This window comes from Theropithecus gelada, chromosome 5 (assembly GCF_003255815.1).
Source record: "Theropithecus gelada isolate Dixy chromosome 5, Tgel_1.0, whole genome shotgun sequence".
NCBI classification, from domain to species: Eukaryota; Metazoa; Chordata; class Mammalia; order Primates; family Cercopithecidae; genus Theropithecus; species Theropithecus gelada.
The window spans coordinates 144,884,615-144,907,859 of NC_037672.1; the positions used below are offsets into that span (position 1 = coordinate 144,884,615).

The window sequence follows — 23,245 nt, forward strand, 5'->3', positions numbered from 1 at the left end:
TTTTTTTTTTTTTTTTTTTTTGAGACGGAGTCTCATTCTGTTGCCCAGGCTGGAGTGCAGTGGCGCGATCTCGGCTCACTGCAAGCTCCACCTCCCGGGTTCACGCCATTCTCCTGCCTCAGCCTTCAGAGTAGCTGGGACTACAGGTGCCTGCCACCATGCCTGGCTAATTTTTCGTATTTTTAGTAGAGACGGAGTTTCACCGTGTTAGCCAGGATGGTCTCGATCTCCTGACCTCATGATCCGCCCACCTTGGCCTCCCAAAGTGCTGGGATGACAGGCGTGAGCCACTGTGCCCGGCCCTCATTAAGATCTTTGAAAAATGTTTTTATGATCAGTGTAAACCCATGTTGAAAAATGATAAAACGTTTTGCCGATTGAAATCATTTTGACTTGGTTCCTTGTACTTTATTTAGTATGGCTACTAGAAAACGTATAATTGCATAGATGGGTCACATTGTCTTTCTATTGGCCATCTCTGGTCTGGACTTAGGGGCCCTTCAGTTCCCTAGCTCTCCAGCCTGCCTGGGGCACAGACCCATCACGACAGCTGTGAAGTTGAGTAAGCCAGTTGGGGAAATTTAATTCACGATCTCGTAGAGTAGCCCAAGCTATGGTTGACTGAGAAAAGAAAGAATATGTCACGTTTCTCACATGAGTACTGAGAATCTGGTCCTGCCTGTAGCTCCTAGAGCAGAGGACCAAGCGTCTCTGAGGACACACATTGTGCCTGGCATTGAGTTGGCCTCAGACAACACTTGCTGTATTAACTATTCAATTCTTGGGACCTTACTCTCTCATACGTACCTTTTGTACAAAAGTAAGAATTAAAAAAGAAATTACATAAGATTGCACTCAATTTTCCTTTTCTACTAAATTCTCTTCTGGCCTCCAGTTGCTTCTGAAGGTGGTTCAGTTCTCCTTACATCTTTCTTAACATATTCTTTTGAAAATGACATTTGACATTTATTAAAAACTTTATCTGTGATATTATTGAAGTATTTGCAAGGCTTCAGAGAAATGTCTAAAATGTACTATCCTTCTCAGTACTCTAAGATGACTTTTTTAGTGTATAACATACCTTAAATAACATATACTTATATGACCTATGGATATTAATATATCTTGGTAGGACTGGCAATTATTTAGAAATTATTCTAGTTTTGAGATGAGAAAAATCTCCATTTTGCTACAGTGTCAGCATAAATTAACAAACCATATTTTTCCATAGAGTAGTTTGCTCATGATGTTTTGGCATGTGTGGGAGTCGCATCAACTGGTCTTTCATCCATTTGCCAAATATTTGCTAATAATACGTACCGGCTCTACCGCTAGGAAGTGACTGCTTTCTTATACCAAGCAAAAAGACTTCCTAAAGCAGTTGTTCCCAAATTTTGCTGCACTTTGAAATTACCTGAGATTTTTTGGAGACGGAGTCTCCCTCTGTTGCCCAAGCTGGAGTACAGTGGCATGATCTTCGCTCACTGCAGCCTCCGTCTCCGCCTCCCAGATTCAAGTGATTCTTCTGCCTCAGCCTCCTGCATAGCTGGGATTACAGGCGTGGGCCACAACGCCCAGCTAATCTTTTTGTATTTTTAGTAGAGGTGGTGGTTCACCATGTTGGTCTTGAACTCCTGATCCTAAGTGATCTACCCTCCTCGGCCTCTCAAAGTGCTGGGATTACAGGCATGAGCCACTGCGGCTGGCCTTAAAAATGTTGATGCCAGGCTCTCACACCGTGTCAACCTCACTTAATTGCTATTGGATGTGGACTGGAAAGTAGGATTTTTTTCATCTCCCCAGGTGATTCTAATATGTAGCAAAACTTGGGAGACCACTGCCCTAATGGAAGAGTTGCTTGTGTGCTGGAGAAATGGGATACATGATTGTTATCTTCATGTTGATAGTTTCCTGCTACATGGGGAGCTTTTCTCTTAATGTCTTTTAAAGAATAACACAACCTGGCTGGGCGCCGTGGCTCATGCCTATAAGTGAGGTAACTGATTCTGGATAATAGGTTTGGCAGTGGGGTAGATAGTGCAGATATAGCAGAATGATTTTGTTGAAGTCGTACCAGTCACATTTAGCAGTTGGCTGTATATAGAGGATAGGAATTCTGCGAGGAGTCTTACCTTGAAGTGTTAGTTTGGGTAATGAAGGATGTCAAGGAAATTGAGAGGTCCGTGACCCCGTAACGTATACCAGGAGCACTAGGGGTGCTTCTTGGAAATTCAGATTGCTGGTCTCAGTCCACGTCTGTTGAATCAGAATTGTTGACGGTTGAGTCTCTCTGCTTTAGACAGTGAGAGATCCAATAGGAATAGTCAGGTGGAGAGAAGAATTTTCTAATATTCTGCCTTTAGGGGACAGAAGAAGCCACAGGGGCTTTCCTGAGAGAGTAGGGTTTATGAAGGCCCTGGGTTATGGGGCCATATAGCGTTTGGGATAATGACAGAGAGCATGTGGATGTAAGGTAGAACTTCCATCCTAACGTGTGAGGTTGAGGGAAGAAATCACAAAATGGCGAAATGTAATCAAGTTTCGTTGTGTCAGAAGCCAAAAGGAATTACAATATCAAATGCGTTTTAGGTGAATCCCAGACAGACTCAGAAATGTTCATGACAGCTCCTGTTCACTCATCCCACCACTTTACCTCCAGTCCCTGCCGTCCCTCTCCACCTGCTGTCTCTGCATGACATCTGGCCTCTGGTGCCCTGTAGTCATTTATTCCTATGTGGGAAAACATTCCCTTATTCTCAAGTAGCTTTACACCACCTTTCCTCCACTGTGTTGGTCTTGCTGAAGACAAACATTACTGTGCAGCCACCACGATTTGTAGCTCTCTCATGACGGAGTCATCTGCTCTGCCCACATCTCTGGAAAAAGGCAATGGGCTTGGCCTTCTCCCCTGCCCCTCCTGCACCTCCGACATCTCTCACTCTTGAGCTGAGCTCTGCATGGCAAGAGGAATTGTCCAGGTTTGCAAGGATGTGGGTGTCAGAAGGAAGGAATTTTGGCAGAGGGATGAACAAGGGTCAAAGTATAGATGATGGAAACAGTGTGATGCATTTGGTACCTGAGGGTCATTAGGCAAGATGGGAGGAGTGGTAGGAATGGAAAGTGGAGGGAGGGAGGCACTCAGATTACCCTGCTGAAGGGTTGCTTTGCCTTCGAGTGATAAGGAGCTGTCAGGGTTAAGTTCCAAAGTGGTGCAATAAGATAAGCATTTGGAAGGATTCTTAACCTCTCAGACCCTTGGTTCCTTTAAAAAAAAATTATTCACACTACCTCCCACCCAGCGTTGTGAGGATTAAAGAGTGAGTCTTTGCACATAGTAGATATTCATTAAATGCCTGTCTTCATTTCCTTCTTCATCCTTCTCCTGCATTGTTTTAATCTTGAAATGTGCATGTGCCTCATTTGGCAGTTATATTGCCTGGTATTTTAAGTTATATTTTCTATGTTTACTTTGTTTCTGGAACTTTATTGTTTACTTGGAGAAAATGTCTTATTTATCCTTTGCTTGCCTCTTCTTATTTCTAAATACAGGCACTCCTTGCACACATAGTAAGCACTTAGCAAGCAATTGCTTTTTGCTTGAGTATTCAGATTTGACTAAAATTCCATGTTGGTAATATTATGTGTCTTAACAATTTCTAGAGTTATTGGAAGAATTTATTCTATATGTGGTTGGAATTGGTACTTCCACATAACATGTAGGATTGGTTTTCATTCTCTTATGAATTTATGTTAGCATCTTTGTAAATTGCAGGTAATATATCAGACATAGAAAAGTACATCATGTTACGTGTGAAGGAGTCTTATGGTTTCAGAGATTGGAGTGTAATTACATCATTTCTTTGAGTAAGTACAAATGAGCTGCCCGCCATGAGCAGTGCATTGTCTCTTTCTGGGCCTGCATGACACCTAGGTGCATGTACTATATGATACGCAAAAACAAAGTAAGACTCTTTTGCTTAAAAACATCTTCTAGTTGCTATTTCTAAAATAGTCATTACCATTTAAAACTAAATTTGGATGCCACTTTTGTTTATGAAGTTTCTCTTAAAAAATCTTCCATATGTGGATGATTTGAATATTCACTTTAATTTTCTAGAGTATGGCATTAAAATGTCGGTCTAGGCAAGCTGTCAGTTATCAAATTCAGCATTGTAACAAGCTGTGAATTCATGGGATAGAAGTAGGAAGCCACATATAAGATGTGACAATCTTTCATTTGTCGCATGTAAGAGCGAATTTATCTTCCTTTGCAAAGCAAAGTTTTAGATTTTTGGAAAACCTTACCGCTTGAAGATTGCTTTACCTCCAGAACACTTTGGAATTGTATGGGGTTCTCAAGATGGGCTCTGGTAGAAGATTACAATGTATAATTTCAGTATTAATCTTCAGGGGTGTGGAAAGGGAGATGCCCAGAGTGAACCTGAAACATATTTTACCAATTGCACATTAATTTTAAATTGCCAAGGGCAATGAAGAAAATAAAGAACAGCTGTCCTTGGAAAATTTACAGCAAGTAAACTAGAGTTTCTCTGTCTATTTTTTAATCAAAATGGGTGTGAGGTGAATGTGGGTGGAAATAGAGGACAGTCTTCTGTGGGAGGGAGCTGAAGAGTCTTGCGGTGTCTGCAGAAATGCAAATGCAAAATGGAAATACTAAATCCAGGCAAATCAGGACTGAATATTCATTTTCACAATTAGTAATCTAATTTGTTTTAAGGAAACTCTGAGAAACTATTTGTTTCCAAATGAGTGGTCACGTTAAATTAATAGGGGCAGATCCTTCCTCTGAGATGGCGAACCCCGAGTCCTTGCCTGTACCACTCGCTCATGTGGTTTAGGGTTTGGTTTAGGACTGTTATTACTTTCCTGTTGTCCGATGACTGTTTTTTTTTTTTTTTTCAGCCCATGAATTCTTCAACCTTCTTTTCTCTTTGTTACCCATGGTTTTATACATTTTCCTCTTCTTTAACATATCCCCATGGAATAGAAATGAAGAAAATTAATAGGACTTTATTCAATCGTTACAATAAATCATCTTGCTTCTGGGTGTATTTGGGTTTGGAGGTTGGGTAGGTGTCAGAAAATGACAATGGTTTATTTTCAAGTAGTGCTGAAGGTGTTTTTAGACAGAAGAAAGTGGGGTAGAACTGTCTTGCTACAGAGTAAGCATGCTAGGCTCTATGTTTTTGCATGACATTCTGATGAGCTCTGTGACATTTTATGGTACACTGTTAGCATAGTGGTGAAGAACATTAGCCCAAAAGACTTTCTTGATTGTAATCTCAGTTTTACTCCTTATTAACTCTGCCATGTAACCTCTCTGTGTCTTTATTTTATCATCTGTGGAACAGGATAAGGGTCATGTCTCCTTCAAGGGGTTGTTGTGATAACTAAAAGAGAATGCTTAGACATTGGCACATGTTGAGTGCCCAGTAAGTGTGAGTCTTATTTAGAGGTAAATCCAGTCATTGAGGCCAATTATAATTAAGTGGTCCAATTATTGATTTAAGGCTCTAGGAGATTGAAGAACTTTGTTTTTTTTTTTTAAATAGCAATTTACATTGGGAAATAAATCACCCAAGTTCACTTTATCTGTTCATTTTATGTGGCTCTTAGAACAAACAGCAAAATTAACTGGTTTGGCTTTTAACCTTCTCTTCAGTGATTTGTGGACGTTTGAGCATTAAAATATCCTGAGCAGTAAAATAGCCAGAGGCTCAGGAAGAACACAACAGTTTTCAGATTATCTCAAGCTTTTTCTCAGAAGCCAAAGAAACAAACACCACAAAACACCCCGAAAACCAAAAGCAGGCATTCTTCCTCCCGGGATTTAGTACCTGCTGCTGCAACTGCACTGAGGTGGAGAGGCAGAGGGCAGCAGCGAGACACCATTAGGCCTTTTCTGATGTTTTCCATCTCTGCAGCAGTGGAATGAAAAGGAATCTTGCAAAAAGCAATGGCCCACTTTGGCCTTGAGTTTGAGTCTCTTTTCTAATTTATTCTAGTAACATTTTCTAGTACTTAAACCTGAGCTACACGAGTGATGAGCTTGAAAATAAATTTATTTAGCTGTCTCATCCTTTCCAACTTACTTTAATACTTACCTATGCCTGGCCATACACATGTTAGATGGATTTTAGTCTGTACTTTTGGGGGTATTTCTTACAGGGAAGGCATTAGAGGAAAAAATACTAGAAATATGGTTCCTGTTCTAAAAGATGAGCTTCAATCTAACTTCAAGGTGGATTTCAGTCTACTTTCATGTTGACCAGTTATCCTGCATAGTTCCACGGATACTAGTAGAAGACACAAGACTCCTGGATCTTTGACACAGGACAGTTTATTACTGTCAGTAGCTAGAGTAGTGCATTTTGTGCTGGTTCCCTGAGCCCTGATTCCTAAGGGCACTGCAGTGATGGCAAGGTGATACTTATGGATGATACAGTTGGTTTTGTTATAGGAGGAAAAACTCTGAATGCAGGAAGCTCAAATCTTTTATAATGGCCAGCAAGCAAGCCATTTGCTCTAGGAGACACCATCTCTACATGCTAAGGCTGCAAGCAACCCTGCTTTTTGTTCCAAAGGGTAGATATTGGAACAGAGGGTGCTCCCACCACCCTGGGGTGATGTTGGTAGTGGTGATATGATGTGGGAAGATGCTTTGTGAGCAGTTGTATCCAGAGGGTGGCAGATCCCAGGTGCTGTGCTGCATCGTTTGCCTTAGCTCTTTCTGTAGGCTCTCGGGAGCTGTTGACAGATTTGGATGGGAGTGTATCTTGATATCTTTGACAGAGAGTAGAATTGGTGGGAATAGAATGGGGGTAAGGTGGAAGGCAGGGTGGTTTGATTGAATTTGGGGAGTAATTGAGATAAGAAATGATGGAGGTTTAAACTAGAGTATTTGTGATGGAAAGAAGGGATAGATAGAAAGAGAGACTTCGCAGACAAACAGAATCTGATGACTTGCTGGATATTGGAAGTCAGGGAGAGGGGAAAGCAAAAACGGACTCTAAGCTCCCAAGATGAGGTGAATGAGACCTTTAGCTAAGGCAGAATGCAAGATGAGCAGTAGGTTTGGGAGGGATAGAGACTGGTTTTGGATATTCTCAATGCAAGTGGCATGTTATAAGAAATAGAATGAAGGCAACAGGAGAGATGGCAGGAGTTATTCTTAGAGAGGTAAGGTTTTGAGTGTCTATGTCAAGATGATAGTGGAGAAAAGGACAGAATCTTTGTGAATGCTTCTATTTTGATGACGAGAGGAAGAGAAATAATGGAAATATAAGACAGAGGTATAGGAGGAAAAGGAAGAGAGGATGGTTGTAAGGGAATCCATAAGAGGGGAGGTTCCAAGAAGGAAGAAGTCAGCTGTGTCAAATACTCTAGAAAGGTCAGATTGGGGGAGGAACAAGAAACAACCATTGGGTTTAGTGGTTGGGAAGTCAACTAGATAATAGCAAGGTGGTACTTATTTTTTTCTTAGGTCTTACTCTTCTCACAAGAACCGTATGAGACGGGTGGTATTATCCCCATTTGCATAAGCCCCTGAAGTGAAGAAACGTGATTTGATTTGTGTAAGTCTCAGAGGTAGAGAGCAGTATACTACAACTTGCCTCCAAGACTGTGTTTTAAATACCCTTACTGCCCATGCTTTTAACCAGTCAGCGTGAGGAGATGGAGATACTATAGTCTGACCTTTTTTTCTTGAGGATACTGGAGATGAAGGAAAGAAAAATAGAAGACAAGCTTTTAAAGAAAAAAGTTTAAAAGTTTGAGAGTACTGTAGGAAAGGTAAGTAGGGAGGGAAGATTTAAATATCACTGTCTGAAAGTGTTCATCTAGATTCAGGAATAAGCCATTCTAAAGTTACACCTGCCTTTTTTCCGTAACAACTGCTTCATGGACCTCTGAAGGGAAAGATGCACTGCCTTTGCTGAGGATCGCTGCAACACCTCGGGAGGTCTCTTCATAGCAGACATAATGTCAATATAGAATCTGCATATGACAATATATTAAAAATTTTAACATATTGCATTTTATATTTTTGGAGTATATCACACTCTCTCACACAGTCTTCATAAAACTCTGTAGGTAGTTGAGCAGATATGTATTAATAGGCTCAGTTGTACATGTGGTATCAGAGGCCAGAACAAGGTAGGGTAAACCTGTCACAGGTCACGCAACTAGGCAAAGCTGGGGTTTGGACCCTAGTCTCCTGGCTCTAAGTCAGAATTATCCTATGGCAGCAGAAACGGTGAGAGGAAGAGTTGGTGGACAATGCAACTTAGTGGTGATGAGGGAGCTTGATCCTACGGGAATGCCCAGAGGCTGTGAGATACTCCTTTTGCCCAGGTTCATGCTGTGAGGAAAAACTGAAGGGCGCATTGAGTGAGTCACAGCCAGTGCCTCTGTTAGATACTGGGCTAGGGAGACCTCTGGGAGAGTATGGGGCCCCAAAGGTTACTACTGAAATTGGAAACTCCCTGTTACTCTGTCACTTTCCTCTAGGCCCCGTCTAGGCACTTCGCCAGTGGCTTGGGTAGAAGGAATAGCAACAAGTCTAGGGGGTCTGGTCTGAAGCTAAAATGCTTTCTCTTGTGTTGCCTAGAAACTGAAAACGAGGCCAGCCACCTGTAGTATGCAGTCCATTTTGACCCTAATACAGAGGCTGCAGCTAATAAACTATCTACCTTTTGTATTTGAGACTTGGATTCCAGAGGATGAGACTTAGTGTCAAGCCTTAGATGTATCTTTAGAGGCCTAAAATTGTCAGTACTTCCAAAAATATGGGTTAGACCCAGAAGTGGGTATTTGCTTTGCACTTTTAAAAATATTTCTCACTTTTCTCCTGGGATGGGACAATAGTGAGTGGATGTGACAGATAACCCCAGTGGGCACAGCCACCCTCACGTGCCCAGCTGTCTCGTTTCTGTGTTTAGTCTCTGGTTTGTTTGGAAGTGGGAAGACTGTGGGAATGAGATCCTAAGACCTTTCCTAAAAGTGCCTGCTGATGGGGAGGCTAATCATCACAATACAGAAATGTGTTTACACAAAGAGTAGGTGAAGGCAAACGTGAAAGCGAAAGCAAGACTTATAGGAAGGGGAAAAACAGATTAGTTGCTGGCAGGCAATAACTGTCTGTAATGTTTCTGTATCTGCTGTTCAAATAATTATCATCCAGGAGAAGAACTTACAAATGTTATTGGTGAGCAGGAATTGTATGTTTTCCATGAGTCATTCTCGTTAAATAAATTTTGACTCTCGTCCCAGGGTGTGCTTTATTTTATGAAAATGGGCTTATAGATTAAAGGCCTTGGTTAGGGCATTTATATGTATCGTGCCTAGCTATTTTGGAATTAATTTTGAGTGTTATATTACAATTAAAGCATTTAATGATTGCTTGGTATGTGGGAAGCTCATGCACTTGCTGTATAAACATTATCTCCTTTAATGTTCACAGCAATCCAGTTCCCATCATTAACCCCATTTTCAGATGAAGAAGCTGAGCACAGAGAGGTTGAATAACTTGCTAGGTCACATAGCTAGAAGGTGGCAGAGTTGGAAGTTTCCCAAATGTCAGTAACCTTAACTTGTAATAGTTTATGTCTTGTAACCTTAACACATTTGTATTTCCAAGATACATTTGTTTTTTATTTAAATGGAGGTACCAAGGTCCAGAAAGTTTAAAATGTTAATCAATATTATGTTGAATCTCATTTTTGTGCAGCCATACTTTATCTTCTGCCTCAGTGCTTAGGAATTATCCCTTATCCTGATGCTTGGCAGTATTTAATGCACTTGTAAGTGTTACAAATAATGCATTCTTCTCCCAAAGCTTTAGAATTATGTAAATACCATATCTTAAATTTATGACGGTGAATATGTCCCTTTGATGGAGTAGAGAGAATCATTCTTCTGTCTGCTTATATTTAAAACCATTTTAATATAAATACACATCTTTGACAGAATGTTATAATGTTATGAATTGCTGAGTATCTTGGAAGAGTATCTTTGTGTGTGAACCTGTTTATTTTTATGTAACCCAGTGCAGCAGATAGCCTAGAAAGTGTTCACTGTACTCACAGACATTTAAACATTAGTGCTTACTGAGGACTAGTTATATGTAAAGGACTCATCATCATATTTTTGTAATCCACCTATGATCTGAAACAATACTCATGGGTCTTTTCATTACTTTTCTTAATATTACCTTAATACATCATTCTTGGCCAGATCGCTAGGTATTTCCTCACAAGTTTTTCTAATTATTTCATGAAGAGTGCGTTTTTCCTTCATTTGCAAGAATATTTCAAGATTAGCTAATATTAGTAATTATGAAAATATATACATATAAGGCATCTAAAATAATGATTAATATTTTTATGTGCATACAAGCATATGTCTATTATATAACCCGTAGGTAAATCTGTCTTTGCAGTGCTAGAGGGATATGCAAACCTATATTTGTATTTGTGCATGTGTGTATATATATATGCACGTGTGCCTCATTAATAATGAAATGTTCGACTTCTGATGTAAATCCCGTGAATGCCAGTATGAACATTAATGACCTTTTACCCCTGTTGTCAACACACGCAAGTGCAAATAAATGATTCAGTCACTCCACAAATATTGATGAACTATCTCATTCCATGCCAAGCAATCTGCTGGTTACTAGATGAGAGCTGAATGTTAGTTTACAGAACCATGGAATTTGACAATGTATTTCTGTAGAATCATACAGCTGCAAAATCCTTTTTAATCATTTCATGTCTGTTACCATCAAAAGTGTTTATCTTTCACTTTGAGCCCTTCTCCTTTGTTGTTACATCTTTTTCTGTCTTATATTTTATTTCTGTATTTCCTTTACTGATTAATCATCGATATATTAATTGTTCATTTATTTTTCAATTCATTTGTTAAATTTATACCATAGGCTAAGGACAAGTTGAGATATTAAGAATATAGAGCTCTCAGGTATAAAAACTGCCCCTGAAGCTGAAAAGATAAGAACTTCTTGGCCTATTTAGTTGCAGGTTACTCTCTTAAACCTAATTGTCTCTTTAATTTTACCCTGTGTCTTCACTTGATTGCAACTCACTGCCTAAAATATAAGTACTCAACAATTCCTGTGAAATTAACAGGAAATTAAATGTTATGTAATTTCTAGCCTTTCTTCTCATTTATTTCCAATTTTTCCTCCCTTTCATTTTGTATTCTTCTCCCTGTTTACCATTTCTATTTTTAAAAATTATCTGTCTTTTCTCTTCTGCTTCCTTTATTCTAATGCTACTTTGTTTTCAGATTCATCACATTTATTTGCCAGTTGTAGTTTACCTGCATTTATCAGCCCTCTTAAGTTTTATTTTCCTTTTGCATATGATTTTTTAACTATCCCAGAACATCTTATTTTTTGTCTTGCTTCTGCAGCCCACCTACAGGGACCAGTGGATTCCCACTAGTGCTCAGTAGTTCCATGCAGGTGTTTTCTGGAGCTGAGTGGTCTCTGGCTCTGGTAACACCATTTGGGTTTGAGAGGGAAACAGCTGAGCAGAGATGATGATGAAACTTGACTGCTTCCCACTTTTTGACCCTCTCCTCAAGGAAGATGTGGGTGATGTGAGTAGCGTGCTGTATGACAGTGTTGTGGGAGATTGCAGGAGACAGATGGTAGGAAGTGAGACACATTTGATTTTACCTTATCCATTTTGCCCAGAGACAGCTGTCGTCAGCTGCTCATCACTATAGTGGAGATTAGCTTACCTTTTGTTTGCTAACTATCAGAACCAATCTCAATCTCATTTATTAAGAGAGAGAAAAAAACTTTCAGCCTGTAAACACATTCACCAGGTTACAAATTTTTGTTAAAAGTTAGAAAATATTGATGTCAATATCATCACTGAGCATTTATATCCTGAAAAATCACAATAATTTGGATATTTTAACTTTAATTTTTCAGTTCTGAATTGTGATGTCCATTTTGGCCCAAGTCTGTATCTATAGTTCTATATCAATTTCAAGTCAGATCAACCTTAGCTATACCTATTCTGTCCAACTATTCTATACAAAGCACCATAAAAGCTATTAAAAGCAAAAACCAAGGTTGACCTAGTATCTTTCCAGGTAATACCTCTGTATTTGGAGAGAAGGTGGAATACAGGTTCATGATTCTTCATCTGAAAATTCCAAGGCTTGGCATGTTTTGGAATTTAGAACTTTTAAAATGAAAGATAATAGACCATTCAGGACATAGGCACAGGCAAAGTTTTCATGATGAAGATGCCAAAAGCAATTGCAACAAAAGCAAAAATTGACAAATGGGATCTTATTAAACTAAAGAGCTTCTGCATGGCAAAAGAAACTATCACCAGAGCAAACAGACAACCTACAGAATGGGAGAAAATTTTTGCAATCTATCCATCTGACAAAGGTGTAATATCCAGAATCTATAAGGAACTTAAAATTACATGAGAAAAACAACCTCACTAAAAAGTGGCAAAGGACATGGACAGACACTTCTCAAGAGAAGACATACATGTGGCCAACCAACATATGAAAAAAAAGTTCAGCATCACTAATCATTAGAGAAATGCAAGTCAGAACCACAATGAGATACCATCTCAAGCTGGTCAGAATAGCTGTTATTAAAAAGTCAGAAAAACAACAGATACTGGCGAGATTGTGAAGAAAAAGGAACACTTTTACACTGTTGGTGGGAGTGTAAATTAGTTCAGCCATTGTGAAAGACAGTGTGGTGATTCCTTAAAGGCTTAGAGGCAGAAATACCATTTGACCCAGCAATTCCATATACCCAAAGGAATGTAAATTGTTATAAAGACACATGCATGTGTATGTTCATTGTGTTACTTTTCACAATAGCAAAGGCATGGAATCAACCCAAATGCCTATCAATGATAGACTGGGTAAAGAAAATGCAGTACATGTAATATACCATGGAATACTATGCAGCCATAAAAAGGAATGAGACCGTGTCCTTTGCAGGGACATGGATGGAGCTGGAGCCCGTTATCCTCAGCAAAGTAAAGCAGAAACAGAAAACCACGTATATCGTGTTTTCACTTATAAGTGGGAGCTAAATAATAGCACATGGACCAATGGGGGGAGCAACATACACTGGGGCCTGTGGGAGTGCAAGGGGGTGGGAGGAAGGAGAGGATCAGGAAGAATAGCTAATGGATGCTGGGCTTAATACTTGAGTGATGGGATGATCTGTGCAGCAGACGACCATGGCACACATTTACCTATGTAACCTGCACATCCTGCGTATGTACCCCTGAACTTAAAAGTTGGAAATAAAATATGGAAAAAACAATAAAAAGGTAATATGAGACATATACTGAATAGAATATTACATCTCCAGGTAGGTTTAGTGTGGAAATTACTTTTAATATGTGAAATATGAACATTCAGTCTGAGTGAATAAAATACTTAACCTGAATTCAGGTCATGCATTTATACTTTTTCAGCTTCAGAATTTCGTTTTGATTTTTAAAATTATTTCAATCTCTCTGTTAAATTTCCCCAATAAATTTCTGAATCGATTCTCTATATTTTCTTGAAGTTTGTTAAGAAGGTAGCCCAGTTTCTTTGAATTCTTTGTCTGAGAGATCACACATCTTCATCACTTTAGGGTTAGTCTCTGTTGCCTTATATTGCATGTTAGGTGAGGTCATATTTCCCTGAATGTTCTTTAAAAAAATGTTTTTTTAGGGACAAGGTTTTGCTCTGTTGCCCAGGATGGAGCGCAGAGACTATTCAGAGGTGCAGTCATAGCACACTATGGCCTTGAACTCCTATGCTCAAGCAGTCCTTCTCCCTCAGCCTTCCAAGTAGCTGGGATTACAGGCACTCGCCACTGTGCCAGTCCCTGAATGCTCTCGATGCTTGTAGATGTGTGACAGTGTTTGAGTGTTTGCGCATTGAGGGATTAGCTATTTTCATCTACCCAGTCTGGCTTTGTGCCTGTTCTTCAGAGGGCCTTCCAGGATTCTAAGCTGATTGACTCTTGGGTTTCCTGAGCCTATGACCACTGAAGCTGTCTCAGCACTAGAGGATGCTCTAAGCCCAGGCTTGCCACGAGTCTCTTCAGGACTCAGAAGTTGATGTGGCTTTCTGCCCCAGATGGACCTGGGGAAGACCCAAGAAGTACTGGGACTGTGTGGGAATACTGGCCAAGGACCTGAGTCTGGAAGACTGTTCCACTGGTCCAGATGGGTGTGTGTCCCAGCAGGTCTCTGCATGGGTGGGATGAATTTCTGACTGTAGCAGAATGGGCTGGAGTTGAGATGAGGCCTTCTTGGGATCTGCTGTGGGGCAGAGGCTGGAGAGCCAGGCGCTTTGGGTGTATGTCTCCTAGTAGGTCTCAACACAAGATTGTTCCCTGATTGCAGTGGGAGGGGCGGGAGCTGAGCCTGGGTCCCCATGGGATCTGTTGTGGGGCAGAGGTTGGCAAACCCATCTGGAAGGCTCAGGCTCCCAGGCTGCGAGACATGGATGAGTCTCCCTCTGGGTCCCTGTGCGAGCAGCTCTGAGCTAGGACCTTGGCTGAGGGGCCCTGGAGTGAAGCCACAGGGCAAATCTCAAGTTTACTGCTGAGACCACTGTTAGTATGCAGACAAACCCTTCTGCCAAAGCACCAGTGTACAAGATTCCTTTTGGACCCCTTGGCAGATAGTTTCAGCTGCAGACTCAAGGCCAAACAGGGCTGTAGCCAGGTCCCATGGAGGACTGGACCACTGTCATGCTTGAACCTAGGAGCAAGCTTGTGGCACATCAGCCACCTGGATGTTGGTCTGCACTCTCAAAGCGACCCTCCCAGATCTTGGGCTCCACCAAGGTTTCACAAACTTTCACCTGAATCCTGAGATGCCGTCAGAATTTGATGATGGATGGATGCGGAATTCTTACTGTCATATGGGGATATGAGCAGGTTGCTTTCTATGCCACCATCTTGGTGATGCCACTCCTCTATCCGTGAACACTTTTGATTTTCAAAATTGTGACTTAAGATTGTGGACTTGTTTTAAGATGTACCCTGGTGGGTGCAGTGGCTCTTGCCTGTAATCCCAGCACTTTGGGATGCCCTGAGGCAGTAGGACCACTTGAGCCAGGAGTTTGAGAGCAGCCCCAGACAACATAGTGAGACCCCCCCCTCTCTACAAAAAAAAATAAATTCAGCCAAGTGTGGTAGCATGTGTTTGTAGTCCCAGCTAGTCTAGGGGCTGACATGGGAGGATTGCTTGATCCAAGGAGGTCAAGGCTGCAGTGAGCTGTTATCACACCACTGCATTCCACCCTGGGTGACAGAACAAGACCCTGTCTTAAAAATAAAAATACTTAAATTAAGTGTTAAAAGGAATTAACTATGAGTTATATTTAGAAGAAGGGAATGTCACTGTGGGCTGGTGTCAAAAAGGGGATTTTTATCCGATTTTGAAGGTTTAGATGGGAATTTTACTGACTGTCGAATCTTGGGCAACCAGAATAGCACCTGGCACATATCTGATGAATAAATATATGACAGTTGAATAAATCTGTGAAGAGAAGGGGAAGAGCATTCCTACTGGGGAGACTTCAGCCTGAATGTAGCCGCAGAGGATGCAATGAACTTGGTTATTTGTGGGTGATGGTCAAGCCGTCTGTTGTGATTAAGTTGAATACACTGCAGTCCCTGTAGGAAGATGAGGTGAGGCCCGGCATGGACGTGTGCGTGTGTGTGCCTTACATACTTGGTAAGGCTAGAGGATGTGGGCTGGATCTGAAGGCTTGCTCTTAAATGGGGATCCAGGGGATGTTAGATAATAATAGTGGTTTGAAAATAAGAAGATAGAAGACAGTGTTCAGAATGGATTATAGTTGTGTGTTTCTTTTTAGGGATTCCATAATAAATGTGTGTGCATGAAATTCAGGACTGTGTTGAAGAGGCAGAAATTAGTCTGAAGTTTGAAGAAAGAGTGGACATTGACTTGTTGCATTTGGAAAGTGACAGGGAAGAAGTTAAAGATTTCAAATTTCTAATACTTGTTGATCAGAAATAGTGACCCCTTTGGTTGACAGGGAAATTTGGAAAAGAAGCTGGAAAGGACATGATAAACTCACTGATATGCCTTGGCATATTGGTTGGTTTATATCCTTAAAATGTATTTGATGCCTTTTATATGAACATATATGTGTTCATAGATAAAAAGAATGTTCCAGCTCTCATTTAGTTCAGAGCCTTTGAGAACAGTGTAGCAAGAAATAGAAAATCCAACAAGACTGGAGTGTATGTATTGTACGTGCTATTTCCAAGCTGCTTTTGTGCAAGGTTTATTTAAATTTCATTTAAAAATGTAAAAACTGTGTTGAGTAGCTTTAATTCCCCCTTGCACCTCTCAGTATGCATTAGCAATTAACTCTACTTCTCTCAGGTTGATGAATTTGAACTTGATCAATTATTTGATAGTAATTACCGGCACAGAGTGATTATTATTGCCGAAGTGGCGTTCTTATTTCATCTTTCCATATAATTCAGGCCCTTTTCACAGAGGCATGTTTGTTTGAATGCAGAGTATGATTTGCTCTTTTGGTTTCTACCACTGAGGTCAAACATTTTTAGGTTTCTTATCTAGAGTAGTACTGAAACCCTCTGGCATTTTAAACCATCTGGACATATCCTTCTGGCTTCCAAAAAGAAGGGAGGAATGAGGCTCAATCTTTTTTCCTATATCAGGCTCAAAAGGTCTCTGATTTTTGTGTTTCTTGGCAACTTCCGTTTCTTTTTCCCAACTCCTGACAGGGCTTTGCGGCCTCCTTATCCTCCCTTGTAGTCACTGAGCGCTCCTCTTGAGGAAGGTGTGCCTCTGCTGCTATGACTCCTTAGAGTTCTGAGTAGACTTAGACTAAGGGCTAGCCTTTGCTCTTCTGGTTCTTTAAGCTCTAATGAGATAGAGAGTAATTATTAGTCTGCTTGGGCTGCCATAATAAAGTATCACAGACTGGGTGACTTAAACCAGGGGTCCCCAATCCCCAGACTGTGGCCTGTTAGGAACCAGGCCCCACAGCAGGAGGTGAGCAGTGGGCGAGCCTTATGGCCTGAGCTCCGCCTCCTGTCAGATCAGTGGGACATTAGATTGTTATAGGAGTGCAAACCCTATTGTGAACTGCACATGTGGCGATCTAGATTGTGTGCTCCTATGAGAATCTAATAATAAATGTAATGCGCTTGAATCATTCTGAAACCATCCCCCACCCCTGTCAGTGGAAAAATTGTCTTCCATGAAACCGGGCCCTGGTGCCTAAAAGATTGGGGATGGGGGTTGCTGATAAACAATAGAAATCAATTTTCTCACAATTCTAGGAGCTACAAGTCCAATATTAAGCTATCAGCAGGGTTGATTTCTTCTGAGGCCTCTCTCTGGCATGGGAGTGGCTGTCTTGTCCCTGTGTCTTCCCATGGTCCCCCTCTGTACATGTCTGTGTCCTCATCTCTTCTTACAAGGCCTCCAATCATGGTGGATTTGTGCCCACCCTGGTGACCTCATTTTAACTTAATTACTTTTTTTTCAAGACCTATTTCTAAATACAGTCACATTTGGAAGTACTGAGGATTAAGATGTCAATAGATGAATTTGGGGGGATACAATTCAGCCTTTAACAGAAGGAAAAATAGGACATTTGCAAAACTTAAAAAATAAGGAATAAAAAGCAAAGAGAATTTATATTCCTTTGGGTATATACCCAGTAATATGAATCACCCTATTATACACACACATGCACATGTATGTTTATTGCAGCCCTACTCACAATAGCAAAGATATGGAATCAGCCTAAATGCCCATCAGTGATGGACTGGATAAAGAAAATGTGGGGTCAGGCGTATTGGCTCTTGCCTGTAATCCCAGCACTTTGAGAGGCTGAGGCAGGCGGATGACCTGAGCTCAGGAGTTTGAGACCAGCCTGACCAAAATGGTGAAACCCCGTCTCTACTAAAAATACAAAATTAGCTGGGCATGGTGGCCCATGCCTGTAATCCTCGCTACTTGGGAGGCTGAGGCAGGAGAATCACTTGAACCTGGGAGGCGGAGGTTGTAGTGAGCCAAGATTACTCCATTGTACTCTCGCCTGGGCAACAAGAGTGAAACTCCATCTCCAAAAGAAACAAAGTGTGGTACATAAGGTACCACAGACTACTATGCAGCCCTAAAAAGGAACGAGGTTCATGTCCTTTGCCGGGACATGCATGGAACTGGAGGCCATTATCCTTAGCAAAGTAATGCAGGAATAGAAAACCAAACCCTGCATGTTCTCACTTATAACTGGGAGCTAAATGATGAGAACTCATGGACACATAGAGGAGAACAACACACACTGGGGCCTATGAGAGGGTGGAGGGTCGAAAGAGGGAGGGGATCAAGAATAATAATTAATGAGTACTAGGCTTAGTACCTGGGTGATGAAATAGTCTGTACAACAAATGCCATGATACAGGTTTATTATCTATGTAACAAAGATGTACATGTAGCCCTGAACTTAAAAAAAAATAGCATATGTAACTATAATTTTTAAAAAAGCAAAGAGAAAAAGAAGGGACAAAACTTGGCAAGGAAGAATGAATGCTTTTGTGTGTGCACTGTGAGTTACCATCTATAGGACACGTGTTAGTATCGTCTCATTTCTCTCCCAGCATAACATAGGGTATAGGATGCAGTCCTTGATCTCAGATACAGCATAGAGACTCCAAGAGGTTTCCTGTCTTCCTCATGAGTGACTGAACTGACTTGAATCCAGTTCTTTAGACTCTGGCTAGTATTCTTTTCATCGCTCCGAGCAGGGAGGTGAAAAGAAAGTAAACCCTCGTGGGCAAATTCCATGGCCTTTTGTTGTGTTATTTTGTTTTGGAAACTTTGGGGATTAGAGGCATCATCTGCCTGTCAGCCAGTTGTGTTCTTGTTAGCTTTAACATTCATAGTGGAGAAAAATAAACACACAGCCAGAAAGCTGCAACTCGTTTGAGAAGTAAATATAAGTCACAGTTTTTGGAAGTCATTACTATGAAAATTTTCAAGCGTAAAAAAGTAGAGAGATTGGTATAATGAACTCCCATATTCTCATCCAGATTCAATAATTATCAGGATTTTGCCATAGTTGTTTCATCTATCCCTTTTTCCTTCGTAAAGTAAATGTAAGGTTACTTTCACCCCTTTCAGGATGCAACTTTAAACAAATGAAGATTTTCTTACATATCCTTGGTGCCACTCAGAGTTTCCTAATTGCATCAAAAATGTCTTTTCATCATTGATTTGTTCAGATCAGAATCCAAATGATAAGGATATTTGTTGAGCATACCAAATTGTGTTTGACAGTACCTTTTATATGTCTCTTGTTCTCAGGGACAATTTGTTTTCAGATCTCTGTAGAGAGAGAGGATGCATTGATTTGGTTCATTTTGCAGTATACTTTGTGGTGATACTGATTTGAAGTTTCAGAGCTCCTCACTGGACAGGGCCTGTAACAACTTTAAAAAAATTACAGTTTTGCTTTAGTTTCGAATGAATTTCCATGGTTTTCAAGAATCGTCCAAACAATGATTTCTTTCTGTGTACTAATCATCACCATATTTTTAAAAGGCTAAAACGTTTGAATATAAACAAGTAAATACAATAAACATAAAAGTTTTAGTGCATCTTTACAAATTGGATTGGTATTCATTTCAATGTATCCATGATACTTAACTAACTTACTAACGTTGAGGCATTTCATTTTTGTCCACATGGAACATTGTTTGCTGAGATTATTTTTTAACCACAACTTACAGATGAAAAGCTAGTAAAACAAGTTGTTAAATACTTGCTTTTTTCAAAGGTTATTTTTATAGTTAACAGGAGTGCTGCTAATGTTAGTTAGCAAAGATTGTGAATGCAACTGCTTGATGGCTTTTAAAATATGATAGTCTTCTGTTTTGCTAATAGTTTGTTTCTTCCCATAGGTATAAATGACCAAGGATTGTACAGAGTTGTAGGGGTGAGTTCAAAGGTCCAGAGACTTCTCAGTATGTTGATGGGTATGCCTCTTTTCTAATCATTTTTCCATGTGTTATTTGTATATGTTCATTGATTTCACAGCTTAATATTTCATAGTAATGTAGAGAATACTTGTGATTCCATTCCTCTACTTCCTACAGGAGTTTTCTGCTGAGCAGAGACAACTGAACCACAGAAGTAGATTAGTATTTGCATCAGTATAGATTGATAGATTGTCTGTTACCTTTTACTAAGAAATGAAAGAAAAAAGAATGCACCCCCTGGTTGACTGTCTTCCTGTGCTTGCTTCTCACAGGGAAGTGGCAGTCAGGCCTCTACGCTTTGCGTGGTTTCCAAATAGCCTGTCCACAATTGTGACAGTACATTTGGTTGGACAAGACCACTGGGACTAGCTCATTTTTATGGAGCTTCCAAAACTGTCATTTGACAGCAAGGGTCTGATTCTCAGGGATTCATTGGTATTCACAGTGGCTTGTTTGTAGTTCACACCAGGCTCTCCTCCAGAACCATGCATGCTCCATCTGTGCTGATAACACAGTGTTCTTTGGCGTCGCAGACTAGAGGAAGCCAGAGAGTGAATTCATTTCATTACCCCAGACGTTATGTGAATGACAAAGCGCTTTTACATTACACACTGCTGTCAGTTCATTGCCACCTGTAAGACACTCCATTTCTCCCCCACCCCAAAACAGGCTGCCTCTTGAAGAGTGATGATAACTCATCAGGCTAGAGGGCCTGTGTATCAAACCAATCTGTCTTTATGATCTTGCTACGTATTAATTTATTTGATATCTTACTTTCATTAATCAATATTAACAATGCCCTCAGGTGTGCTGTGAATACATTCCAACCTGTCTGCATCTTAAAGCATTATAGCAAAGACTCATTTTTAGGAAGCATGAGCCAAGTTGAATAAAATCAACTGCCATGCTACGGATAGGATTGCTTGTTTGGCTATATTTGAATTAAGGATTTAATAAGCAACAATCTTTTGTAAGCTATTAACCACAGGAAAAATTGCCCATCATCAGTTGGAGAGCCTTATTAGAATACATTCGCTTCCATAAGCTGTTTTCATTTTCTGCCTCTCTGGTTTAACTTGGGTGTGCAATTTTGGCAGTCAGATTTTCCTTTTTACCATTAGTGGTCTCCAAATTAAATAGACTCAGGTTGCCAGTGGTTCAGTAGCAGCTGGAAGAATTTAATGGGACTACAGCATCTGCTTTTACTTAATTTTAAAATTAGAAACACTTCTTTCATTTCCAAGATGGTGTTATGATGATTAGAACTGGAGGAGTATGTTGATATCAGAATGGGAAATGTGGACTGAAAGGCACATTTTGATGGTAAATTGATCCTAAGGACCTGGCATTATTTTTATTATCATCTTGTTCCTGTTCAAGGAAAGTTTGAAGAAGGGTTTTTCTGTGGTCACCTTGAAGTGTTAAGCTGTCTCAAAATTTGTTGGTCATCTCATAAAATTCTACGTGTACAGCATTGCTCAACTCAGCGTGGTAGTTTGCTCTGCTCATGGGAAATGTCCCAAGCCAGTCCTTAACTTACAAGGTGTTATTAAATATCTAAACCCTCAAAAAATTAATGACCTGGAAAACTGTTTTTACTTTTCATGAGCCTCAGAGTAGAGAAGCCCAGGACATAAGTGTGACGCAACCTCATACATATTGCTGGCAAGGGAAATGCTTATGTTTTCAGTAATATCACTCTGCAAACAGAGGAAAGTTAGAGAATTGATGTGAGACAGTTACTGACTTGTTACCTCCTCATTCATTTAAGAGGGTTACACAATATACCTTTGTTTTGAGTAATCTATAAATAATTCCTACGATGAATTTAAGATTATCAATCAAAAACTTTGGATTTTCATTAGCATTAATACCATTTTCTTGTTACCTTATGCTACCAATACAAACCTTAGCCCTTGACAAAATATATTTACTTGCTGTTTCCTAGTCAATTTAATGTTTCCTAATTTCTTTCCTTTTATCCAGATTGAGTGCTCAAATGGGAATAATTTAATGGCTTTTCCAAAAAAAGGGTTTTAGAGTTTTGAATAGTCATGTCTACATAATCTTAGGGATATTATTTTTCTCCAACCTTTCCCATTTTGCTGCATTGTTACAGGGTTATGTATATATCCTGAAGACGAAAAAATTGTGTGGGTCTGCCCAATTTTTAACTTTGCTTTTTTAAATAATTAGTGTTTATTATTATTATTCTTGAAGGTAATAGGTTTATTTCAACTTTGAATTTTTTTCGAAGAACATTTTGTTTGTAATGCGTTGTCTTTGTAGAAATGGGAAATAATTTAACTTTTAAGTATTTGAGAAACAGTCCTAAGCCAGGTACTATTTTTTGAGGAGAGCTGCCATTTACCCAGTTCTCTGTAGTTCTTGAGAGGTAATTATTTACTTTAGAATTTTTTATTGCCATTTTTACACAAAATACTTTGTATTGTTTGTTGAAGTGTTTTAAGTCTTCTTTACTCGTGTAAAAGTTTATAATGATTTCTAAAACATTATGTGCTTAATCTCTTGCATGTTTTTTCATTTGTCTCTTTTTTCTGGTGTGTTTTTTCCCTTCATATTTCATATTAAAATAGAGAAAAATGTTTCTTTCCATTTTCTTTCTGTCATTCTTCCTTCTCCTGCCCTTTCTTCCCTCCTTACCCTCTTTATTTTCTCCCCCTTCTTTCCTTCTCTCCTACCTCCCAGCTGGCATGAAATAGCAATGACATTGACCATACAAAATTGTCTAAATAGAGAGGCAGTTATTCTCCTCGAGGCCGGGTAAAGGAACAGGCAGCTGCCTTCGTCCACCTGGTGATGAGAGGGCATTCTTAGTTGTCTTCCCCTCTGGGAGCCTAAGGCAACTGTCCACTGGATTTCCAGCAGCCTCTGAGCCTTTCCCTGGACCAAGCTTCTTAAGGTGCTGAAAGAACATGCCCATATGAGCAGAGGCCTGCCTTTTTCTTCCCTTTTGCAGCCTCTAAGACAGGGTGCACAGATTTGGTAGAAGTTGTTATTGTTTTTGTAAAGTAGAAACAGCACAGTTGGGAAAGGCAGGGAGAAATATCAGATGAGTTGTCTTTGGGTGAGTCATGATTTTTTAGTAAATGGAGTGGGAATGTAAATAGCAATTACAATAGTTCATGGTAGATTAGA

At 40.0% G+C, this 23,245-nt stretch overlaps 1 protein-coding gene across 1 annotated transcript in view; it reads left to right on the top strand.

Annotated features, from left to right (window-relative positions):
- Window positions 1–23,245, top strand: part of ARHGAP10 (Rho GTPase activating protein 10) — a 294,968-nt gene that overhangs the window by 145,019 nt on the left and 126,704 nt on the right. Inside the window, exon 10 of the mRNA XM_025384845.1 lies at window positions 20,009–20,083. Coding sequence (XP_025240630.1) covers window positions 20,009–20,083 — 75 coding nt within the window. The remainder of the gene's footprint in view (window positions 1–20,008; window positions 20,084–23,245) is intronic.